Source organism: Pseudophryne corroboree, chromosome 11 (genome assembly GCF_028390025.1).
Source record: "Pseudophryne corroboree isolate aPseCor3 chromosome 11, aPseCor3.hap2, whole genome shotgun sequence".
Lineage (NCBI taxonomy): Eukaryota > Metazoa > Chordata > Amphibia > Anura > Myobatrachidae > Pseudophryne > Pseudophryne corroboree.
Window position 1 is genome coordinate 198,477,481 of NC_086454.1, and position 22,949 is coordinate 198,500,429.

General features: G+C 45.2%; 1 protein-coding gene across 12 annotated transcripts in view; it reads left to right on the plus strand.

Annotated features, from left to right (window-relative positions):
* Window positions 1-22,949, plus strand: part of SIPA1 (signal-induced proliferation-associated 1) — a 310,973-nt gene that overhangs the window by 181,232 nt on the left and 106,792 nt on the right. For all 12 annotated transcript variants that reach the window (XM_063945192.1, XM_063945198.1, XM_063945195.1 and 9 more), the window contains 3 exons: window positions 486-674; window positions 16,719-16,893; window positions 17,023-17,126. In XM_063945192.1, the coding sequence (XP_063801262.1) occupies window positions 486-674; window positions 16,719-16,893; window positions 17,023-17,126 (468 nt within the window). The remainder of the gene's footprint in view (window positions 1-485; window positions 675-16,718; window positions 16,894-17,022; window positions 17,127-22,949) is intronic.

Genomic DNA, 22,949 nt, shown 5'->3' on the forward strand with positions numbered 1-22,949 from the left:
GATAGCAACTGGGCAAAACCATGTGCACTGCAGGGGAGGCAAATATAACATGTGCAGAAAGAGTTAGATTTGGGTGTGGTGTGTTCAATCTGCAATCTAAGTTGCAGTGTAAAAATAAAGCAGCCAGTATTTACCCTGCACAGAAACAATATAACCCACCCAAATCTAACTCTTTCTGCACATGTTATAGCTGCCTCCCCTGCAGTGCACATGGTTTTGCCCAGTTGCTATCAAAAATCCTGCTGCAATCAACTTGGAATTACCCCCTGTAAGCATTAGTTGGGTATGTACAGAAGTTACAGTGAAGTCCTACATAATTTAATAACTGTGTCTATCTCATCTAACTATTCTGTCATCTTTCATATTCTGATTTTCCAGAAGCTGTAGAGTGCCAGCGAGATCTTTCTGCTTTCAGTATACTATTTGGCCTAAGTTGTTTGTGCGTAGTTTGTATTTTTAACTATTGCTTTCTTTTCCATTTGTAGTTGAAGACTCTTCGTGGATCTATACTAGAGGAAGCCTTTCCTTCATCAATACGACCAAACTCTTCAAGGGCTATATCCCCTAAAAAGCTTCTGGAATACATTGTACCAGAAGTCAACCTGCAAAATCTACGATTGGCATCCAACTCTCCCAAAGTGCCAGAAACTCTACTAAAGTTGGATGAACAGGGGGTAGGCGTGTAACTCTTCTTTTCTATCATTTTTCTAAATGCAAATTACTGCAGAGCATTTCCTGTGTTAGCTGAAGTAAACAGAATTGCTGATATTGCCATTATTTTGTACAGGTTTGCTTTTCCGCAAAATTATTAGGCATCTACTGTATCTTTGTGCTAGCCAGGAAATCCAAAGCAGAGACTGTGCAGGCATTTCTTATTCTACTTTATTTACATTGCACTGACATATTCTTCAGCAATAGTAATTCAGAATACTTTATGTAGACTCATCAGTCCCTGCTACAGTTTCCATTGTATATTCTTACCACACACACCCCAGCACCCTAGGTCACGGTGAGAAGCCAATAAACCTGCTAGTATGTTTTTGCACAGTGGGAGGAAACCAGAGAGCTCAGAGGAAACCCACACAAACACAGAGCGAGTGTAAAAACTCAATGCAGACTTCACTCCGTCAGAAAGTAAGAAAAGACTGTACTTTGTGAGGTGCTTCTCTCTCTCTCTCTCTCTCTCTCTCTCTCTCTTTCTCTCTCTGGGGTATATTTACAAAGATTCGTGTTTTTGCCATTTTTAAGGTTGTTTGAACTCGAATGGTATCGGGTGCATTTTACTGCAACTTTTTGAATTCTGATACGATCATTCACTAAGCTGACGATTTTTCCAAATTCGTATTTTCCGATGTCGAGGTGATTCGTAATGTCAGGTAGTGTTTTACGGGAGTGATGAGTAAAACACTGCCTGACAAAACACAAGGAATCCCGTACTTGGCAAAACAAAAAAACGGAAACCCGACCACGCACTGAAAGGGGTCCCATGTTTACACATGGGACCCCTTTCCCCGACTGAGGTTACTTTCGGTCAACCGCTGACCGCAAAGTTCCCACCATTGGATACAATGGAGCGCATAGGCGCTACATTGTATCTCTGCCGTGTGCAGCCTCACAGACACTACAGGAGCACACAGCCAATCAGGAGAGTGCCACGACGTGGCGCTCCCTGATTGGCTGAAGGGACCCTCTTTGACAGGAGTCAGGGGGGGTCCTGGCAGTCGGGGAAAGGGGTCCCATGTGTAAACATGGGACCCCTTTCAGTGCGTGGTCGGGTTTCCGTTTTTTTGTTTTGCCAAGTACGTGGATTATACAAAGAAGACAAGCAACACTGGATTATGTGAGTATCATTTTTTTCACAGGTACCCCGAGGATTCTACATGGAGAAGAGGACCGAGCCTCGTGTGAACATAGGTAAGTATGTATGTTCGGAGGTGTGCATGTATGTAATAAACTTATACTGTCACGGTGTGTGAGTCCTGTTTTTTGTTGGGTATTTTTTAGTAGTAGTACTACAGGTACCAGCGGGCCCGGTTTTCCACCGCATGCTGGTACTTGTGGTTCTCCAAGTACCAGCTTGCGGGGAGGCTTGCTGGGACTTGTAGTACTGCTACAAAAAACAATATTCTAATTTTTAACACAAGGCTATCAGCCCCCCATCCGCCGCCCTTGGATGGGGGGGACAGCCTCGGGCTTCACCCCTGGCCCTTGGGTGGCTGGAGGGAGGGACCCCTTGATTTAAGGGGTTCCCACTCCTCCAGGGTACCCCGGCCAGGGGTGACTAGTTGGGTATGTAATGCCATGGCCGCCGGGACCACAATAAAAGTGTCCCCCGGCTGTGGCATTATGTACCTGGCTAGTAGAGCCCGGTGCTGGTTTAAGAAATACGGGGGACCCCTACGCTTTTTGTCCCCCGTATTTTTTGAACCAGGACCAGGCGCAGAGCCCGGTGCTGGTTGATGAAATATGGGGGAACCCCTGTCATTTTTCCCCCCATATTTTGTCAACCAGGACCGGCTCAAAGAGCCCGAGGCTGGTTGTGCTTAGGAGGGGGGACCCCACGCAATTTTTTCTCTGATTTTTTAACACTTTAAACACCTTCTTAAGGTACACAATGAAGCCCTGCACGGATCTCACAGATCCGTGCATGGTTATCCAAACTCGACTGGAAAAAGCAGGTCTATTTTTTTGCAGCTTTTTTAAACGATTCGCAAAAAAATAGACCCGCACTTGAGCACTCAGAGACTAACACCCAAATAAGAATGAATAGTGAATACCCGTATTGTATGAAATAACAGCCACGTCATTCGTATTTCAGAACTTTGCCGTTAAATCCATTACGAATAGACCAGACACTGCCGAGATTTGTGCTTAGTGAATTCCCGGATTGGGACTTTGAAAAAAAAACACAAATCGGACAAACTCGATTTTTTAGTAAATATTGGCCTCTCTCTCTCTCTCTCTCTCTCTCTCTATATATATATATATATATATATATATATATATATATATATATATACATACACACACATATATTATATATATATGTACAATAAATACATACATACATACATAAAAAAGGAAGCAGTACTCAAAGTAATGGTGCTCGTCTAAAGATACAAACTGATACAAGGTTTATAGTAGCTTCCAAACTCAGGACAAGTTTCCATATACTTAACTGCATATGCTTATAAATGAAATGATTACTGATTTCTTCCTGATTTTGGAATTAGTAAAGTGTCTACTTAAGCATTTTTTTTTTTTTTTTTTCAATTTAAAATGCACTCTAAACCTAATGGCTGGGATGTAATGAATTCCGAGTTTGGCAGGTGTGCGGGATGCTGGTCCGAACTCAGACTTTTTTTTAAAGAGGCACTCATGTACAAGGCTAAACCATGTCTTGTACATGATTGCCACTTTAAAAAAAGGTCCGAGCTCAGTCGGCAGAACTCGGACTTCATTACATCCCGCCCAATATCTCCAAAAACATTACCCCTCTTTGCATACAAAATACATAGGGTTAAAAAAAAATTCAAGCTGGATGTTGGAAGAGCTCGTGGTTCTACTCAGATCCCTCTTGGTTCTACTCTTTCTTCTGCAGATTAACTGTAGTTTATTGCAGTGAATAGCAGTGAATAGCACATATTAAAACAATATGTGGTCTATTTATCAAATGTAAATGAAAAAATAACCATTCCCTTTGCATAACAGAAAGTGAATGCCACCTAGAACTTCCCATTTAGCGACCGCAGAGAAATGGGCAAGAACCGTCCAACTCAGAATCACCAGCAGATACACAAGGATAAATATGTTCACTACAGCGCATGTGCTGAAATTAGCTAAAATATGCTAAATGCCCACTGTTGGTACATGCATTGCTTAGAGTTAGGGTCATTCATACTGTGGATTATACACAGCTGAAGTACAAATTGATGTTCCCTTTTCTGTTAGTGTAATTGTAACATTAGTCATAACAAGCCAACGAGAGAATACAGATACTGTATTTATTTTTTCTAGTACTGTCGATCCCAGATGTCCAGCGCATGTTAATGACAATAATATCTTAAATAATATCACTAAATCTCTCCGCAACTGTAAGACTAAACTAAGAATACCCTCTTCTTGCTGATACCTACCACTAGCAGGGGCAAACGCAGGATTTTTAGGTGGGGGGGAGGGTGGTCCAGAATATATATATATATATATATATATATATATATATATGTATGTATGTGTACATGGAATTCCGCCCCCTAATAGTCCCGACAGTTGGAATGCTGACTAACACGGACTATTTCCACTCATGGGTGTCCATGCCACCCATAGAGTGGGAATATAGTGAATGCAGGATGATGGCAGCAAAGGAAGAGGCTGACTGTTAGTATGGGCTGAAAGCTTAGTGACAGGAGAAGCAGGGGCCAGCCGGAATGATAGCTGGGTATGAGGAGAGGAGAAGATGGTTACTACCTGTCAACCACTGGCGTTCTGTCTTCTCTGTCCTGTCTGAGCAGCGCTCTGGACTCGTGCTGGGACGCGGCTCCGTCTCTCGCCTTCTCCCTCTGTGGAGGTTGTTTGACTGCCACTCCAGTTCCCGCTCCCGGCACCTTCAGCTGGCAGGGTCTCTCCCGTTGTCCCTGGTGCCCACACTACACTTGCCGCCAGGTCCTCTCTTGACCTGATGCGGCACCCGCTGCCTCATTTCTCACAGCAGCGCATTTCTTTCCGGGCACAGCCGCGACTCTATTGCCGCCTGGAGCTCTCCCTCTCCACTGCTGTACACTGCTCCATCTGCCGCCTGAGAGGAGATGTGCGCTGCATTCAAGCAGACACAGCTGCCGGAGCTCCTCAATTAAAAAAGCTTCACTGATATATCGGTGGGCAGGGGAGGGTTTCTGGGTACTCGGAAACCCCCCCTGCGTGCGCGTATGACTAGAGTCATGTCTGCACCATAGTTCCTATATGCCACGCATTGGCAGGCAGGCAGCCTGCTGTTCATTGTATGCCACACAAGCACACACGATTGTCTGTAACAGTGGTTCTCATTGATTTGGAACAATTGAAAGAGTTACCAGACTTTAAATAAGGAGTCTATATTACATTGATATCTAAACTATTGTTATGTTTTATGTTGTTAACAAGCTGATAAGATAAATAGGGTGGGATGCACTTGCCTCAAAAATGTGGTCAAACCTCTGAAAACTGCCATCTTGGGAGATTAGCCACATTTTCAATATGCATAAAAGTGGTCCACAGCAGATATCAGATATTTGCTGTGACCCACCAGCACTGCAGTCCTCATAGAGCGGGATGTACCTAAGGATCGCAGTACATCCTGCCTCTTATTGCAATGATGCTAATTGCATATGTACTAAAACATGTGATTAGTATCGCAAAGGGCAGCTCCCCCGATAAGAGATGTCCTTTTGCGATGCACTGCTGGACTTCCGGGTCTATGACGCAGACTAGTGGAGGATGCTGGGAGGGTTCCGTGACGGAAACCTCTCAACTTCGCGTTACGGAAGCCCTGTGCGGCGGAGACACGGTGGACGGAAGTAAGTACATGCAAAAATATGGTAAAAAACGCATTTTTACTTTAGTACATCCTGCCTGTAGAATGCTATGTAGCTGTGATGTGCCAGTATCTGGTATGCATCAAGCTGAAGAAAGTAATACTCTCTGGAGGTTATTCCCAGTAGGCAACACCATCTCTTTAGAAGCCTATGGGCTTCTCTCTGCAGAGTTCCCCTGAGAGGGATCTGACTCCTCCATGGCTTGTGCCGGGCAGTAAACCCAGAAGTCCTCTGTTCTTAAGGGACAGCTGTTATTAGAAGAGCTGTCTCCCATGTAATTAGTAAGGCGTTAATAAATGCTGGTATGCATGCAATAAGGGGTGGGCTGTATTAGATTTTTATTGAAAATGTACATCCTGCCCATATAATTTAAAAACTGTGGCTTTCCTACTAAAGTGAACTAAACACTACAATGTCCAGTTCCTGAGAGGAGAGAGACCTCCTATCTGCTTGAGGTGGAGAATCCCTTTCAGTGAAGGGGCTAATTTGTGGCATTTCAGGAAGAGTGAATCAACTGTAGCAAGTACTTGGAAAGTCTCCAGGCACCAATGGTCAGCACTGTCTTATGTAAAGGTGACATCCTCTCCACTGTTGGCCTGTTCAAACATACGTGGCATTAAAAAACAACAACAATGAACCAACACACTGTATCAGAACATAAAACTTGGGCTTTTCCTGACCACTAAGCAGGTGATGCATGAGAAATCTTTTACCGAGCCATAAACGTAACTATGAAGATTGGATGTCCATCGTAGCACACTTTTACAGGACAATTAATCAACAAGTAAAAATTATATATACATTCCGGTATAAAATAAGATTAAAGCTATACTTGTTGAATTCTGCAAAACACAGTGTTGTCACGAACTGATCACTCACCTCTTGGGGTTCTGGGGATCGTCCGTTGCCGGCGTGGTTGCTCGCAGTGCTGTGCGGCCGTGTGGGGACGTGGCGTGGTCAGCGGCAGAGGTGATGCAGGTTCTGGGAGCCGGGAGTGCGTGGACCAAATGGCCAAAGGCACCGCTGTGTGTTTGCAGTATAGAAGGCGGCCATGTTGGAGACCAAATGAGCACCTGAGAGCACTTGTGAAACACCTGTGGGTAAGTGTTAGCCAATCCCATGCTTGTGCTGCCTTTAAGTAGGCTGGGATTATGTTACTCTGAGCCAGTGCTTTGCTGTAGCTACTCTGTACCCTAGCTCTGTGCTCTCCCTGTGGATTTCTGTGTGATTCCAGTGGTCCTGATATCGCCTCCGTTCCCAGAGGTCTGCCTGCGGCCTTCCCTGCAAGAGAACCACCAGCTCCCTGCTGTGCTGTCAGTCAATCGCTCTCCAAGTGGCAAACAACTGGATCCCTGGAGTCCCGTGAGAGGTTACCCTGTTTGTTCTGTGACTGCCTTCTATAAACACACAGCCTGTGGAAGTCTCTACTTAATCCTGTACCTCGTTTACTCATCACTGAGCTTAACCCATTCAACACCATTGTCGTCTGCTGCAGTCCTTCAGTGTTCCAAGTATAAAACATCCTGCTAGTATTCCTTTCTGTATTGTATCCACAGTTTTGCATCATTTAAAGACAATTGTTCACAGCTCTTCAGTTCAGCCTTTAAAACTTCAGTAACAAGTCTTCACAGCTATTCATCAATGTCTGCAATATCCGTTTAACACTTCTTACAGTTTGGCACCAATCATTGCTTCATACTGGATAATTCTTCATTTAATCTTCTGGCATGTATATCTTATTCATATGAATGCATCTTTAATACAGAACCTGCTTATTATTTTGTCATTCATTGCAATATGTCAGTTTATACAAAGTGACTAATAATTGTCATTTAACTCATTACTGGAATTGTTGCCTTTAATAAAATATAAAATGGAACTTTATTCGTCCTCCCTGTTTTCACTATCCTCCGGCACAACACCTGTGGCTGGTCCAAGGTTAACGGATTCACAAAATCAGTTGGTCCTGACAAATGTACCTTGATCTATATGAAAAGCTCAATTTTATCCATCATTAGATGTTCCATGTTCCATTAGTTATGGAACATAGAATATACAGTAACATATATATATATATATACATACATACATACACACACACACACACACACACACACACACACACACACACATAAATACAGGGTCGGACTGGCCCACAGGGGAAAGCACCGCTGGTCCCCACTGCCTGTGGGCCCACCTCCTCCTCTAGGGATTAGGTTCCAAACTGTATCCTAGTGCACTTTAATACATTCTACATATGTTACCTTATACTGCACAGGACTATGGGCCCAGCCCATGCACTATTACAGTTAGCGGGCCTCTGTTGTGGTTGGCCACACCTCCCCTATTGCCTGGCCACACCCTTAAGCATGGGCCCCTACCACTGCATAACCCCGGTGGGCCCTTCTTGCCCCAGTCCGATACTGTATATATATATTTCTTATTACACTAGTGGCTAAAATTGGGGAAACCTTTTGAAGAAAGATTCTTTACTATCAATTCTGGTATCAACAAATGTGAGCTTACTCATGCTAACACCTCATTGGATCCATTTTGTGGCATCACAACAACTGATTGGCTCCCAAAACAATCAAGCCTATTGGTCAGTTTTGAGCTGAAGAAATCCCCTCTCTTTACATAACAAAGTATCCCTATTTTTATTTAATTATAACTTTTTGTGTAATAAAGATAATTTATTGTGGTGAACTGCATTACGAGTATCGTGTATAAGATTATCTTTTCAGTGATAAATACCTTCATATGATTTTCTTTAAAGTAATGCAGTTATTTGCAATTAAACCCTAAAAACACACCTATTTAGTTGTTTGATTATGATTAAGTTGGTTACTGTTTTTTTATGTGTTGTTTTTTCTACTTTAATTTCTGAAGCAAGCTGTGCAATTTATTTAGTATGACAAGCAAAGTAAAAAGAGTTAGTTGGGAGGTATGTAATTGCAGCAAAAGGCTTTCCAACTAAGTATTAATGAATATAGGGGGTCATTCAGACCTGATCGCACGCTAGCTTTTTGTGCAGCTCTGCGATCAGGTCAGAACTGCGCATGCATATGCACGCGTGTCGCACGGGTACAAAGTGGATCGTTGCTGTGCGATGAGTTTTACGAAGAATCCATTCGCACAGCCGATCGCAAGGAGATTGACAGGAAGAAGGTGTTTGTGGGTGTCAACTGACCATTATTTGGGAGTGGTTGGAAAAACGCAGGCATGTCCAAGCGTTTGCAGGGCGGGTGTCTGACGTCAATTCCAGGAACGGACAGGCTGAAGTGATCGCAGCGGCTGAGTAAGTTCTGGGCAACTCAGAAACTGCACAAATATTTTTTGTACCGCCCGTCTGCACATGCGATCGCACACTTGCAAAGCAAAAATACACTCCCCTATGGGCGGCGACTATCTGCTAGCAGCAGTGCAAAAAACCCCTAGCGAGCGATCAGGTCGGAATTAGGCCCATTGTGTGAAACTAAGAAATGTACTTTCCCACAGTCCAGTAAGTATAACTGTTTTCAAAAGTGTTGTTACAAAGTTCATTATATTATGTTGTATTATGCTGTAAATTAAATTGCCATTGTAATGATGCATGCTTTTTGGTATAATACTACAATATATTCGTGCTATAAGCTGTTAAACTTCAAATATGCAAATTTTCCAAAAGGTTTCCACAACTTTGGCCACGTGTGTGTGTGTGTGTGTGTGTGTGTGTGTGTGTGTGTGTAAATAAATATATATATATATATATATATATAAAATATATAATATATAATTAGATAATCCAGGCTTACGTGACTGTGTTTGTGTGCATAGATATACATATATAATTATACAATGGCATGGTATAATGACAGAAAATTCAGTAACATGATTGGATACACCCACGAGTGAGAATAGTCCCTGTTGGTCGACCGTGGGGATAGTGAAGGTCCGGGCAGATCGGGGCCAGAGGTGACGTCAGACACCCTCCCTGAAAACGCTTGGGAACGCCTGCGTTTTTTCTGACACTCCCAGTAAATGGTCAGTTACCAACCACAAACGGCCTTTTCCTGTCAATCACCTTGCGAACGCCCGTGCAAATTAAATTTTCGCACCATCCTACCTCTGACCGGCAATGCCGGTTGTTGTAGGCCGACGTGCGTGCGCATTGCGGTGCATACGCAGTCTATTGCTGATCGCACAGCAGTGATCAGGTCTGAATCACCCCTCTTAGCCACCTCACTGAGAGAAATACAGAAAAAAATTCAACGATTTTATCCACTTACACTGCTCTCCAGTTAAGGGGAAGATTCAATGGTTTAATCGGCGTCCATAATTGCATGTCGCCCATCACTTTAGACTGCGTGATATGTACTTGTTTTGGTGCCCATTGTTTTATCCGCTGATTGTGCCATGCAGTGCCAGGTTTAGCAGCGTAAAACAGCTAAACCCGACCAAAGTGCAGCGTAAAAGTACCATTTATAGGCACCCAAACTAGTCACTTTTCGCACATTTCTGCTTGCAAGCATGGAGGCCTGTGAGCCGGTAGCTGTTTACTCGCACACTGAGCAATTGTATAAGTGCCTTGTCGGATACCCAGCACTGATAGCAGCCGGCACAAACAGTTGAATCCCACCCTAAATGTTTATTGATTACAAATAAATGAAATTAAACAGCCAAGTCTCAACTATTTTTCTTTCTTAATCTATATTTGTTGTACCCTATTTTGTCACAACTATGCCATTTTATAAGATAGATATACCATTTTTGGGTGTGTGGTCACGCTCTGATATATGCACTCCTTGGGTGGTTAAATATTATTGGCATTTGATCTTGTGAGTCACAACGCACACCAAGGCATGCGTATATCAGCACCTGACCACGCATGTGTGTGTGTGTGTGTGATATTAAACCAAATATGTTTTACTAATTGGCCTTTGGCCTCTTGTTTGGGTGACTATCTTGGTGAGGGGTTATCTGTTACCGGTCCCCAGCTACCATTATTCTCCGATACAATACATATCCATGTGGGTTTCCTTGGAAGACTCACCGTAAATTACGTCTCATATAGCGCACTTGGGAATTGTGTTTTCTCTTACGCCCTAGAGGATGCTGGGGACTCCGTAAGGACCATGGGGTATAGACGGGCTCCGCAGGAGATAGGGCACCTAAAAGAACTTTGACTATGGGTGTGCACTGGCTCCTCCCTCTATGCCCCTCCTCCAGACCTCAGTTAGATTCTGTGCCCAGAGGAGAATGGGTGCACTGCAGAGAGCTCTCCAGAGTTTGCTGTTTTAAAGAATTTTGTTAGGTTTTTTATTTTCAGGGAGTCCTGTTGGCAACAGGCTCCCTGCATCGTGGGACTGAGGAGAGAGAAGCAGATCTGGCTTGTAAGATTGGGCACTGCTTCTAGGCTACTGGACACCATTAGCTCCAGAGGGAGTCGGAACACAGGCCTCACCTGGGGTTCGTCCCGGAGCCGCGCCGCCGTCCTCCTCACGGATGCCAAAGATAGAAGCCGGGTGAGTATTGAGGAAAAGACTTCAGGCGGCAGAAGACATCAGATCTTCATGAGGTAAGCGCGCAGCGGTAAGCTGCGCGCCATTGCTCCCAGTCACACACACACAACAGGCACTGTAGGGTGCAGGGCGCAGGGGAAGGCGCCCTGGGCAGCAATAAACCTCAATTTGGGCATAAATATGTTGGATTAGGCTGTGGGACAGTAAATCCACGGACCCCCGCCATTTTCTTACAATATCATGAGGGGACCGAAGCCCGCTGTCGGGTGGGCGGGGCTTGATCCTCGGCACTAACCAGCGCCATTTTCTCTACAGAGGCTGCATGAGAAAACGCTGGCTCCCTGTTCTCTCCCCTGCTGAGCTCACAGGCTGGAAAAAAAATGAGGGGGGCACATTGGCGACGAAGTGAGTGGAGATTAACATTATAAATATATAAAAGCGCTATCTGGTCATATATTCCAGTGTTTGGGTGCTGGGTGTGTGCTGGCATTCTCTCTCTCTGTCTCCCCTAAGGGCCTGGTTGGGGTTTTGTCCCCTTATAGGTAACTCCCTGTGTGTGTGGGGTGTCGGTAAGTGTGTGTCGACATGTCTGAAGCGGAAGGCTTCTCCAAGGAGGAGGTGGAGGAAATGAGTGGTGTGTCCCCGTCGCTGGTGCCGACTCAGGATTGGATGAGCATGTGGCATAGGTTAAAGTGTGACATCTTTACATGAGAGGCTTGATAAGGCTGAATTAAGGGGAACATTAGGGGGTCAATCCTCGGATTGGACCGATTCACAGGGCCCGTCGGGGTCTCAAAAACGTCCCTTAACACAAGACACTACTACCGACACGGACTCTGATTCCAGTGTCGATTATGACGAAGTAAAATTGCACCCTAGGGTGACTAAAACCATTCAGTGTATGATTGTGGCAATTAGGGATGTCTTGCATATTGTGGATGAACCCTCGGTCCCCGACACAAGGGTACACATGTTTAAGGAAAAGAAACAGATTATAAATTTTCCCACATCTCATGAATTAAATGAATTCTTTATAAAAGCTTGGGAGACTCCGGAGAAGAGGCCGCAGATCCCCAAAAGAATTTATATGGCATACCCCTTCCCTAAACAGGACAGGGAGAGTTGGGAATCACACAGGTGCCCTTAAGGACCCTGCAGATCGCAGGCAAGAAACTACCTTAAAGGGTATTTATTCTCATATGGGTGCTGTACTACGACCGACGATTGCGTCGGCATGGGTGTGTAGCGCAGTTGCAGCTTGGGCAGATGAGCTGACAGATAATTTTGATAGTATGGATAAGGATACTATATTCTTAACTAAAGCCCATATAAAAGAGGCAGTCTTATTTATAAGGGATGCTCAAAGAGACATTGGATTGCTGGCTTCTAGGGCCAATGCCATGTCGATCTCAGCGAGACGATCCTTATGGACTCGCCAATGGACGGGTGATGCGTATTCCAAAAAGCATATGGAAGTACTACCCTATAAGGGTGATGTATTGTTTGGGGATGGGCTGACGGACCTGGTTTCCACAGCTACAGCAGGTAAATCAAATTTTTTACCATATATTCCCCAACAGCAAAAGAAAATGCCACCCTACCAGATGCAGTCCTTTCGGTTGCACAAGTCCAGAAGAGGTCTGGGATCCTCCTTCCTTGCCAGAGGTAAGGGCAGAGGCAAAAGAGCACCTGCTTCGGCAGGCGCCCAGTAAACAAAAGTCCTCCCCGGCTACTCCAAAACCCACAGCATGAGGGAGTCCGCACGTCTTCGACTTTTCAGCCAGGTCTGGGTCAGCTCAGACCTGAATCCCTGGGTGTTAGAAATAGTTTCCCAGGGTTACAAACTGGAATTCGAAGAGGTGCCTCCGCGCCGATTTTTCAAGTCGGCCCTACCAGTTTCCACGTCAGAGCGGGATGTAGTGTTAGCTGCAATTCAAACGCTGTGTATACAGCAAGTGATAATCAGGGTTCCCATGAACCAGCAGGGAAGAGGTTATTACTCAACCCTCTTTGTGGTCCCGAAACCGGACGGTTCGGTCAGACCTATCTTGAATCTGAAATCCCTAAACCTGTACATAAAAAGATTCAAATTCAAAATGGAATCGCTCAGAGCGATAATAGCCAATATGGAGGAGGGGGAGTTTATGGTGTCTCTGGACATAAAGGATGCGTACCTTCATGTCCCCATATATCCCACCCATCATGAATTCCTAAGATTCGCTGTACAGGATTGTCATTACCAATTTCAGACGTTGCCATTTGGACTTTCCACGGACCCGAGGATTTTCACCAAGATAATGGCGGAAATTATGGTGGTCCTGCGCAAGCATGGAGTCACAATTATCCCATACTTGGACGATCTCCTGATAAAAGCGAGATCAAGGGAGAAATTGCTGAGCAGTGTGGCGCTCTCTCTGAGAGTGCTCCAGCAACACGGTTGGATTCTAAATCTACCGAAGTCACAGTTGATTCCGACAACTCGATTACCGTTCCTAGGTATGATACTGGATACGGAACAAATGAAGGTCTTCCTTCCAATGGAGAAAGCCCAGGACATCCAGAACATGGTCAGAGACCTGCTGAAACCGAAAAGGGTGTCTGTTCACCAGTGCACTTGAGTTCTGGGAAAGATGGTGGCGGCCTACGAGGCCATTCCATTCGGAAGGTTCCATGCAAGGACTTTTCAAAGGGACCTTCTGGACAAGTGGTCCGGGTCCCATCTACACTTACATCGAAAAATAACTCAGTCCCCAGGGGCCAGGGTGTCTCTCCTGTGGTGGTTGCAAAGTGCTCACCTACTGGAGGGTCGCAGATTCGGAATTCAGGATTGGATCCTGGTTACCACGGACGCGAGCCTCCGAGGATGGGGAGCAGTCCCACAAGGAAGAAATTTTCAGGGACTTTGGTCAGACCAGGAGTCATGTCTACACATCAATATGTTGGAACTCAGGGCCATATACAATGGCCTTCGACAAGCGGAGAGTCTTCTTCGAAACCTACCAGTTCTGATTCAGTCAGACAATGTCACAGCAGTGGCTCATGTGAACCACCAAGGCGGGACAAGAAGCAGAGTCGCGATGGCGGAAGCCACCAGGATTCTTCTCTGGGCGGAAAATTACGTGAGCGCTCTGTCGGCTGTCTTCATTCCGGGAGTGGACAACTGGGAAGCAGACTTCCTCAGCAGACACGATCTCCATCCAGGAGAGTGGGGACTTCATCAAGAAGTCTTTGCAGACATAATACGTCTTTGGGGAACTCCTCAAATAGACATGATGGCGTCACGCCTCAACAAAAAACTTTGGAGGTATTGTGCCAGGTCTCGGGACCCTCAGGCAGTAGCAGTAGACGCACTGGTAACACCGTGGGTGTTCAAGTTGGTCTACGTGTTTCCTCCTCTTCCTCTCATCACAAAAGTGTTGAGGATCATAAGACGAAGAAGAGTACAGACGATACTCGTTGTCCCAGACTGGCCTCGAAGGGCCTGGTACTCAGATCTACAAGAGATGCTCACGGGAGATCCCTGGCCTCTTCCGCTGAGGGAAGACCTGTTGCAGCAGGGGCCCTGTGTATTTCAAGACTTACCGCGGTTACGTTTGACGGCATGGCGGTTGAACGCCGAATCCTAGCAAAAAAGGGGATTCCGGAAGAGGTCATTCCTACTTTAATAAAGGCTAGGAAGGTTAAGCATTATCACCGTATCTGGTGAAAGTATGTGTCTTGGTGTGAGACCAAGAATACACCTACGGAAGATTTTCATCTGGGTCGTTTTCTCCACTTCCTACAGACAGGACTGGATATGGGCCTGAAATTAGGTTCAGATTTCGGCCCTCTCGATTTTCTTTCAGAAGGAATTGGCTTCTCTTCCAGAAGTCCAGACGTTTGTAAAGGGAGTGCTGCACATCCAGCCCCCTTTTGTGCCTCCAGTGGCACCATGGGACCTCAACGTGGTGTTGCAGTTCCTAAAATCACACTGGTTTGAACCGCTTAACAAGGTTGAGTTGAAATTTCTTACTTGGAAGGTGGTCATGTTGTTGGCCTTGGCATCGGCAAGGCGAGTATCAGAATTGGCGGCTTTGTCACACAAAAGCCCCTACTTGATTTTTCATGTGGATCGAGCTGAATTAAGGACACGTCCGCAATTTTTGCCTAAGGTGGTTTCTTCATTCCATGTGAATCGACCTATTGTGGTGCCTGTGGCTACAAGTGACCTGGAGGATTCCAGATCCCTGGACGTAGTCAGGGCCTTAAAGATTTATGTAGCTAGGACGGCTAGAATTAGGAAAACAGAGGCCCTGTTTGTCCTGTATGCGGCCAATAAGATTGGCGCACCTGCTTGGAAGCAGACTATTGCTCGCTGGATCTGTAATACGATTCAGCAGGCTCACTCTACGGCTGGATTGCCGGTGCCAAATTCGGTTAAGGCCCATTCCACTAGGAAGGTGGGCTCTTCTTGGGCGGCTGCCCGAGGCGTCTCGGCATTACAACTTTGCAGAGCGGCAACTTGGTCGGGGTCAAACACTTTTGCTAAATTCTACAAGTTTGATACCCTGGCTGATGAGGACCTCATGTTTGTTCATTCGGTGCTGCAGAGTCATACGCACTCTCCCGCATGATTGGATGCTTTGGTATAAACCCCATGGTCCTTACGGAGTCCCCAGCATCCTCTAGGACGTAAGAGAAAATAAGATTTTAAACCTACCGGTAAATCTATTTCTCCTAGTCCGTGGAGGATGCTGGGCGCCCGTCCCAGTGCGGAAACTCTGCAAGACTTGTATATAGTTGTTGATTACATAAGGGTTATGTTACAGTTGGAATCGGTCTTGGACCGTTACTGTTGTTGTTCATACGGTTAACTGGTTATGTATGATCCAGGTTACATGGTATGATTGGTGTGGGCTGGTATGAATCTTGCCCTTGGATTTCTAAATCCTGCCTTGTAGTGTCCATCTCCTCTGGGCACAGTTCTCTAACTGAGGCCTGGAGGAGGGGCATAGAGGGAGGAGCCAGTGCACACCCATAGTCAAAGTTCTTTTAGGTGCCCTATCTCCTGCGGAGCCCGTCTATACCCCATGGTCCTTACAGAGTCCCCAGCATCCTCTACGGACTAGGAGAAATAGATTTACCGGTAGGTTTAAAATCTTATTTTTTTTGTGTAGGAATGTGAGGTCCGCCAACAGGGATCTCTCCCATAGTGCTGCTTCTGTTTGGGTGCAAGATAAGGGTACTATTTCGCTTTATATATATATAAATATATATATATATAATACACAGTATATAATGTGGGTGTGTACATGTTTGTGCTTTTTTTTATATATATATATTAATTTATTTTTGCGTCACTTCACAACGTAATTATGATAACATTTTATTACAATATGAGTTATTCCATACAAACTTTTTTTGCATGTCACTGAACACATTAAACAATAGGAACATGGCAGAAAAATGAAACATGTTATTACATAGCTACGTCACTTGTCCCGGGAGCGCAGGGGTACCAGAAGCCAGGACATGTCTATCCACTTCTGAGTCAGCATAAACTATGTCTTTCCTTTTGTTATGCAATAGGAGGATCCCCCAAAAATACCCGTGTTTCATACCATGTTTGTGCTTTTAATTTATTTTATCTCTATCTCTTTGGCTCCAGCTCAGCTTTCAGAGAAAAATTGGTATTTTGTACTGCCGGAGTGGACAGGCCTCTGAGGAAGAGATGTATAACAATGAAATGGCAGGACCAGCCCTTCAAGAATTCTTGGGCCTATTGGGGGACAACGTCAGACTCAAGGGTTTTGACAAGTACCGAGCACAGCTGGACAACAAAAGTAAGAGATCAGTCTCTTCACATACTGACAGGCAAACCCTCAAGTTCTTGTTACTTTGTTACTTTTTTATGTATTTTTCACATGTAAGTTAGTGTGTAACTTCTCTTATTGCACTCTACTTGTTCACAGCTGACAGTACGGGTACGCACTCTCTTTACACTCGCTACCAAGACTATGAGATCATGTTCCATGTTTCAACAATGCTTCCATTTACTGCAAACAACAGTCAACAGGTAACTAGCATAAACAATCATGGTTTTATTAATAGCAACCAGTGATAAGTGCAAGCAGGTATATTTATGTTCTGCAATGATGTAGTTTACACTAATAAATCACAGATCACAATAATACTAAGGAATATTGAAGAACTCCATAGAATAAAATGCTTGGGAGCAGCGGTGTCTTCAGAGAGGAAGAACCCCGTGTGCAGTCTATCTGGGCCCCTCCTCTCTAGCCAGCAGCGCTCTTGACTCTGGGCACTAGGGTCACTAGGGGACCCTAGCGCTGCCCCAGAGTCTAGTGCACATGTGCAGGTCTCCGGGAAAATTGCGCAGTGCCATTTTCCCAGTGATTTCTGCAGCGTTGATTCCAGATACCAGAGGTTAATATAGAAAAAAATGGGTGCAAACAGTGGGGTGTGGGCCCCCCTGGACCCCGAGAGCTTGTGTGTAGCACACACAGTGCACCCATTATAAATACTACAGTTTTTGGGAGAGTTGACCAATAATTGCAGTGTTTGTCCATCTACTGCATTAATAATACTTTTTGGAATATGTATTTTCATTTTAAAAGTAGACTTACTTTTTCTTTTTACCATGGTATGCCATCTAGATGGATACATTATTTAAATGGTGCAACAATATGTAACTGTTGTCTTGTGTTGCACTTTACACATTTGTAATAGAACAATTCCATTAAAATATGGACAATAGGGCCTCATTCAGCATCAGTTGCAAATGCATATAATTGCTCAGTGAGCATGTATGTACTTGTATTGCATGTACATGTATGTATTGTGTTTACACCATTACCCTTAATGTCTGCCTAACATTTTTCTGACAAGAAGTAAACCATCACAGCACATTATTGCAATATGATTTTTGTACGCCATATTTTAAATAACTACATTATTAATGTGCAAATCATTTAGAAATGCATACTCTGTACATGGTTTTGTGCTGACATTGATGTATACAATGTTTATTTTCATCATTTTGAGTGAAAGTACGCAATGCTGTGTTTGTAGCTATGCATGCATAGGGAGTAGGCATATTTGCAATGGGGTTGTAGTATATGCAGATATGATTGTGGGTTCGGCTAGAGGTCTTTGCAGATTTGCGATTGCAGTCGCAATCAAATTGTATTAATTTGCAATTGTGATGAGCGATTATCGGCACATTGCGCATGCGTACACAACCAAACACAAGACAGTGCACATGTACCAAGTCTGGTTTGCATGATCGTACATAGGTATATGCGAACACAGTAGCGATCACATTGATGTATACGATGTTTATTCTCGTAATTTTGAGTGAAAGTACGCAATGCTGTGTTTGTAGCTGTGGCAAATAGATAAACACAAATAAAAGTTCCAAATGATATACAGTATTTATTCCAAAAACATCTAAAACATTTAAAACCATGCAAAAATGGAATATGTTGGACTCTCACCAGATGTTAATGTCTACTATGCAGACAGTAGACAAAATGGCAGAGATAAAATGATAAGCCATGAGTCCCTGGTTCACATGCCAGGTAGAGTCACCACAAAGTCCCAAGATGATCCCTCTTTTCCAGTGTGTTTTTATACCATGTGCATATCTTCCTAAAGGCATAAGGAGGAAGTGTTCTGTAGCTGCTATTTGTACACACTAGGTGATCCCCGCCAATGCCGATATTGGCGGCGGCGGGGTGCCGGCATCGGCAAGTGCATACACACTTGCCGATGCCGCTGGGGGAAGAGAGTGACGGCGGGGGCGGCGGCTGGGGGAACGACGGATGCAGCATGGCTGTCGTTAACGACATTTAGTGTACACACTGGACGAGTTTGTAAAAGATCTCACTCAGATTGGCCCTTCTGAGCGAGATCTTTCACTTTCTGGCCTAGTGTGTATGGGGCTACAGATCAACTATCCACTAAGGATCCCACCAAACAATACAAAAAATCCACTCCATGAAGTCCAGCTTATTATTTACGGCTTTCGCCAGACGTAGTACACAGTAAACAAAAGTTTTCCATTGGATACAGTGACTGATCGGGTATTCTGCATTAACTTCCGGTAATTGCCGGAAGTGATGTTATGTGGTTCAAATGTTATTCCAGTGACTAAAAAAAATTGCTCAGATCATAATGATTTTATAACCCAATCCAAAATGATGAAACAACGTTTTATGGTATGTGGGTATGAAGAAGATAATGGGACTGCATCTCTGGAAACAGGTTCAAGATTAGAAGAGAATTTATTAAAGGAACAATGGAGAAAACCAAATAATGATGACAGGTTCAAATGGGCTGTCATAACCAATTTCTGCAGCAGGTTACATTGTTTTCCACAGGGAAACATCAGGGTGTAGAGTGTATCTTGATCCAGAGGCACCAACTGGCTAAAGCTTTAGGCTGTCCCAGGATGCATTGGGGCCTCCTCTATAACCCTGCCTCCAGGCACCGTGAGCTCAGTTTCAGTTGGTGTCTGCAGCAGCAGGTCACTTAACAGGTGGACTGCACTGGACAGCCCTGAAAAAGCTTTTTCTGACAGAAAATTACTTCAAAACTGGGCTGTCAGCGCTATATGTCATGGTGACACTTCAGCGCTGCAGCTTCATCACTTCCCAAGTGGCATCGCATACTTCTGCTGGCGCAGTTCCCGGGTACTTGCGGCAGAGACGCTTCGGCTTTAGGCACGCGGTTGCAGTCGCTCTCGTGGTTCGCGTGGATGCTACGGGAAGGAGGTAAGAGGGTCCCCCAGGTGGGACCCGCCATTAAATTGCATTCCGTCCGCGACCTAGGGAGACAGGTCGCCGCGCTGGCGTGGACACTGTCACCGAGCAGGGACCCCACTAGACCACCGGTTCGTATTGAGTACAGGTCGGGTGTACTAACACCCCATTTAATAAGGCTCACAGTACCCGGGGTGGATGTCCAGCATAGGGGAGTCGTCGCTTGACCTGTAGTCCCTCCCCCGGCCCAGGGCGCCAGCTATTGCAGATTTTCCCGGCCTGGAGCTGCCTCACACTCTCCCTCACTCCCTGACTCAGACGCTGGGTGCCATCTTATAAGCATAGTTGCGGCTAGTCTCTGGGACTGCAGGGCAAGGTCTCTCTTGTAAAGTCGCCTGTATACAGCGCTGTGACTTTACAAACATTTGAGTATTCTACAGTACATATCTTTATACAGACAACGTTAGTTAAGAAAAAGTGTACCTATTACAGGATATATTGTACAAGTATTCTGATATATACCTACGGTCTAGGACCATGCTGTTTTATATCTGTACATATACTAGTCCAGTGCAGTTTTATTGTAATAATAACCTGCGTTGCCTGTGACTGTGTGTGCCTGTGTCTGCCATGTGGTTTCACTTTCAGTGTTTCCCAGATATATCTATCACTATATTCTGTACCCTAGGGGACTAGGTGCGTCAGGGTCATATATATATCGTGCGTCACAGTATTTACCTATTACGTGTATTCTACTGTGTAATCAGTCACGTAATGCCGGATTTATTCGCTGGTGTTGTGTACTGTGTCTACAGTCACATACTAATGGATTTATTCCCAGGTATTGTACTCTGTCTGGCTTTATAGTACTAATTTGCTCTGTTGTTGCATTTGTGTACAATATCTAACAAGAAGGGCAGTAAGTCTGTGGATGCTCCTGCATCATGCAGAGCATGCGCCAAAGATTTACCAGAGGGCTAAGCTGTGTATGATGGTCTGTGTACTATGTGTCATACATCTCCCAGTCAGTCCGCAGCTCCTGTAACCAATCAGAAGCCACCCTGGGCTGCATTCACAAACCTACTGGGTACTCTGGTGGAACGCTTTACGCCCCCCTATGGGACCACCTGTGCCATTACAGCCACAAATTGTCCCTATGGTTAATCCGCCTTGGGCGGAAAATTTGTCTAACCAGTTACAGCAATTAAATCATTTGGTCAGACAAAAGTCTACTCCATGTCACCTTCGTGTCTCTGGGTCATCTAAGCGGGCTGCTTCCTCCTCACAATCCACGAATCTCTCAGATGTTTCATCTGAAGAGGAGGGGAAGCATACTGTCCTGTCAGACACTGAATCAGGTGTTTCTGATGAGGATTCTCCATTGCAAATTGATGTCCCTGCCCTTGTAGTTGCTATTAAGCAGATCCTACATGATTTCACTACTGTGGCTAAGAAAACTGATATCTTTATTGGTTAAAAATCTATTACCCCAGTCTGACCATTTAGTGGACAGCAGGCAGGAGCCCTGATCTAATCCAGGGAAGAAATTCCCTCTGTCTAAACGGGCCTTGGCTCGCTATCCTCTCGCTGCAGAGTTATGTAACAAGTGGTAAAAATTTACAGCCGGTTGATTCTCATGTCACCTGCCTAGTGTTGTCGTCCACTCTGCCTGTTACCACTGTCACTTCACTACATCTGTCCTGGCTCGCCATATTCTGTGCTTGAGGTCATGGAAGGTGGATCTAGACTCCAAAACAACCTTGGAGGTACTCCCCTTCACTGGGGACATTTTTTTGGGGGAAGACTTGAATAAAATTATGTCTGAATTAGAAGCTGCTAAGACTGCTTTTCTCCCACATACTAATCCTTCTGCACAGATGGCAAAAGGTACTGTACCACCTTTCGTTCCTTTCGGCCTCAAGGGAAAGCAGAAAGTCAGGCATGCCCGAGACAATCTCCTGCTCCCAAAACCACAAAGCCCAAGGCAAAGCAGTCCTGGGTGGCCCATCAGCCTGCTTCTAAACAAGACAAGCCTGCCCCATGACGTGGCGGGCCTTTCCCTGGGGGACCCCAGGGTGGGAGGCCGACTTCTGCAGTTCCCCCAGGTCTGGTTAAAAACCACTTTAGACGCACGGGTGCGGGAAGTTGTCTCTCATGGGTACCCAGTCTCCTTTAAGAGACGTCCCCCTCGCCAGTTTTGCACCACGGTTATCCCTTCAGATCCGTTAACAGAGCAAGCTATGCAAAAGGTTTTGGGTTCTCGCCTGAATACAGGAGTGGTAGTGCCGGTTCCTTTGGCCCAGAGAGGCAGAGGTTACTACTCGACCCTGTTTCTAGTTCCGAAACCCAATGAGTCTTTCCAGTCTATACTCAACCTCAAATCACTGAACAAGTTTGTGAGAGTTTCCAAGTTCTGTATGGAAAACTGCGCTCGATTCTACTGGCTATATAACCCGGAGACTATATGGTATCCCTGGATATACAGGATGTGTATCTGCATATACCTATTGCCACGTCGCATCAGCAGTATCTGCGGTTTGCTATTGGCAACCTCCACTATCAGTTCCAGGCTCTGTTATTTGGACTGGCTTCGGCTCCTTGGATCTTCACCAAGGTCATGGCCGTAATGATGGCCCATTTCCGTCACCAGGGAGTCAGGATCCTGCTGTATCTGGACGACTTGCTGATTATGGCAAACTCCCACAATGTCCTCCTCAGTCATCTGGAACTGGTAAGCTCCCTACAAGCCCATGGGTGGCTCATCAATTGGAAGAAATCCTCGCTGGTCCCAGCTCAGAGCATGGTGCACCTGGGTGCACTCCTGGACACACACAGTCAACGACTGTTTCTGTCTCCAGAAAAAGTCCTGAGACTTAAAGGCAGGATAAGATGCTTCCTTTGTCACCCCAGAGTGTCGAAACCCTCGGCGATGCAAGTACTTGGCCTGATGGTGTCGGCATTCGACATGGTAGAGTATGCACAATTTAATTCTCGCCCTCTGCTGGACCAAGGAGGAGTCACTCCTCCCAATAAACATTCTGGAGTTTGGGCGGTGTTCAATGCATTGACTCTCACCCTGCCTCTAGTACAGAACAGGCCTGTTCAAGTACGGTCAGACA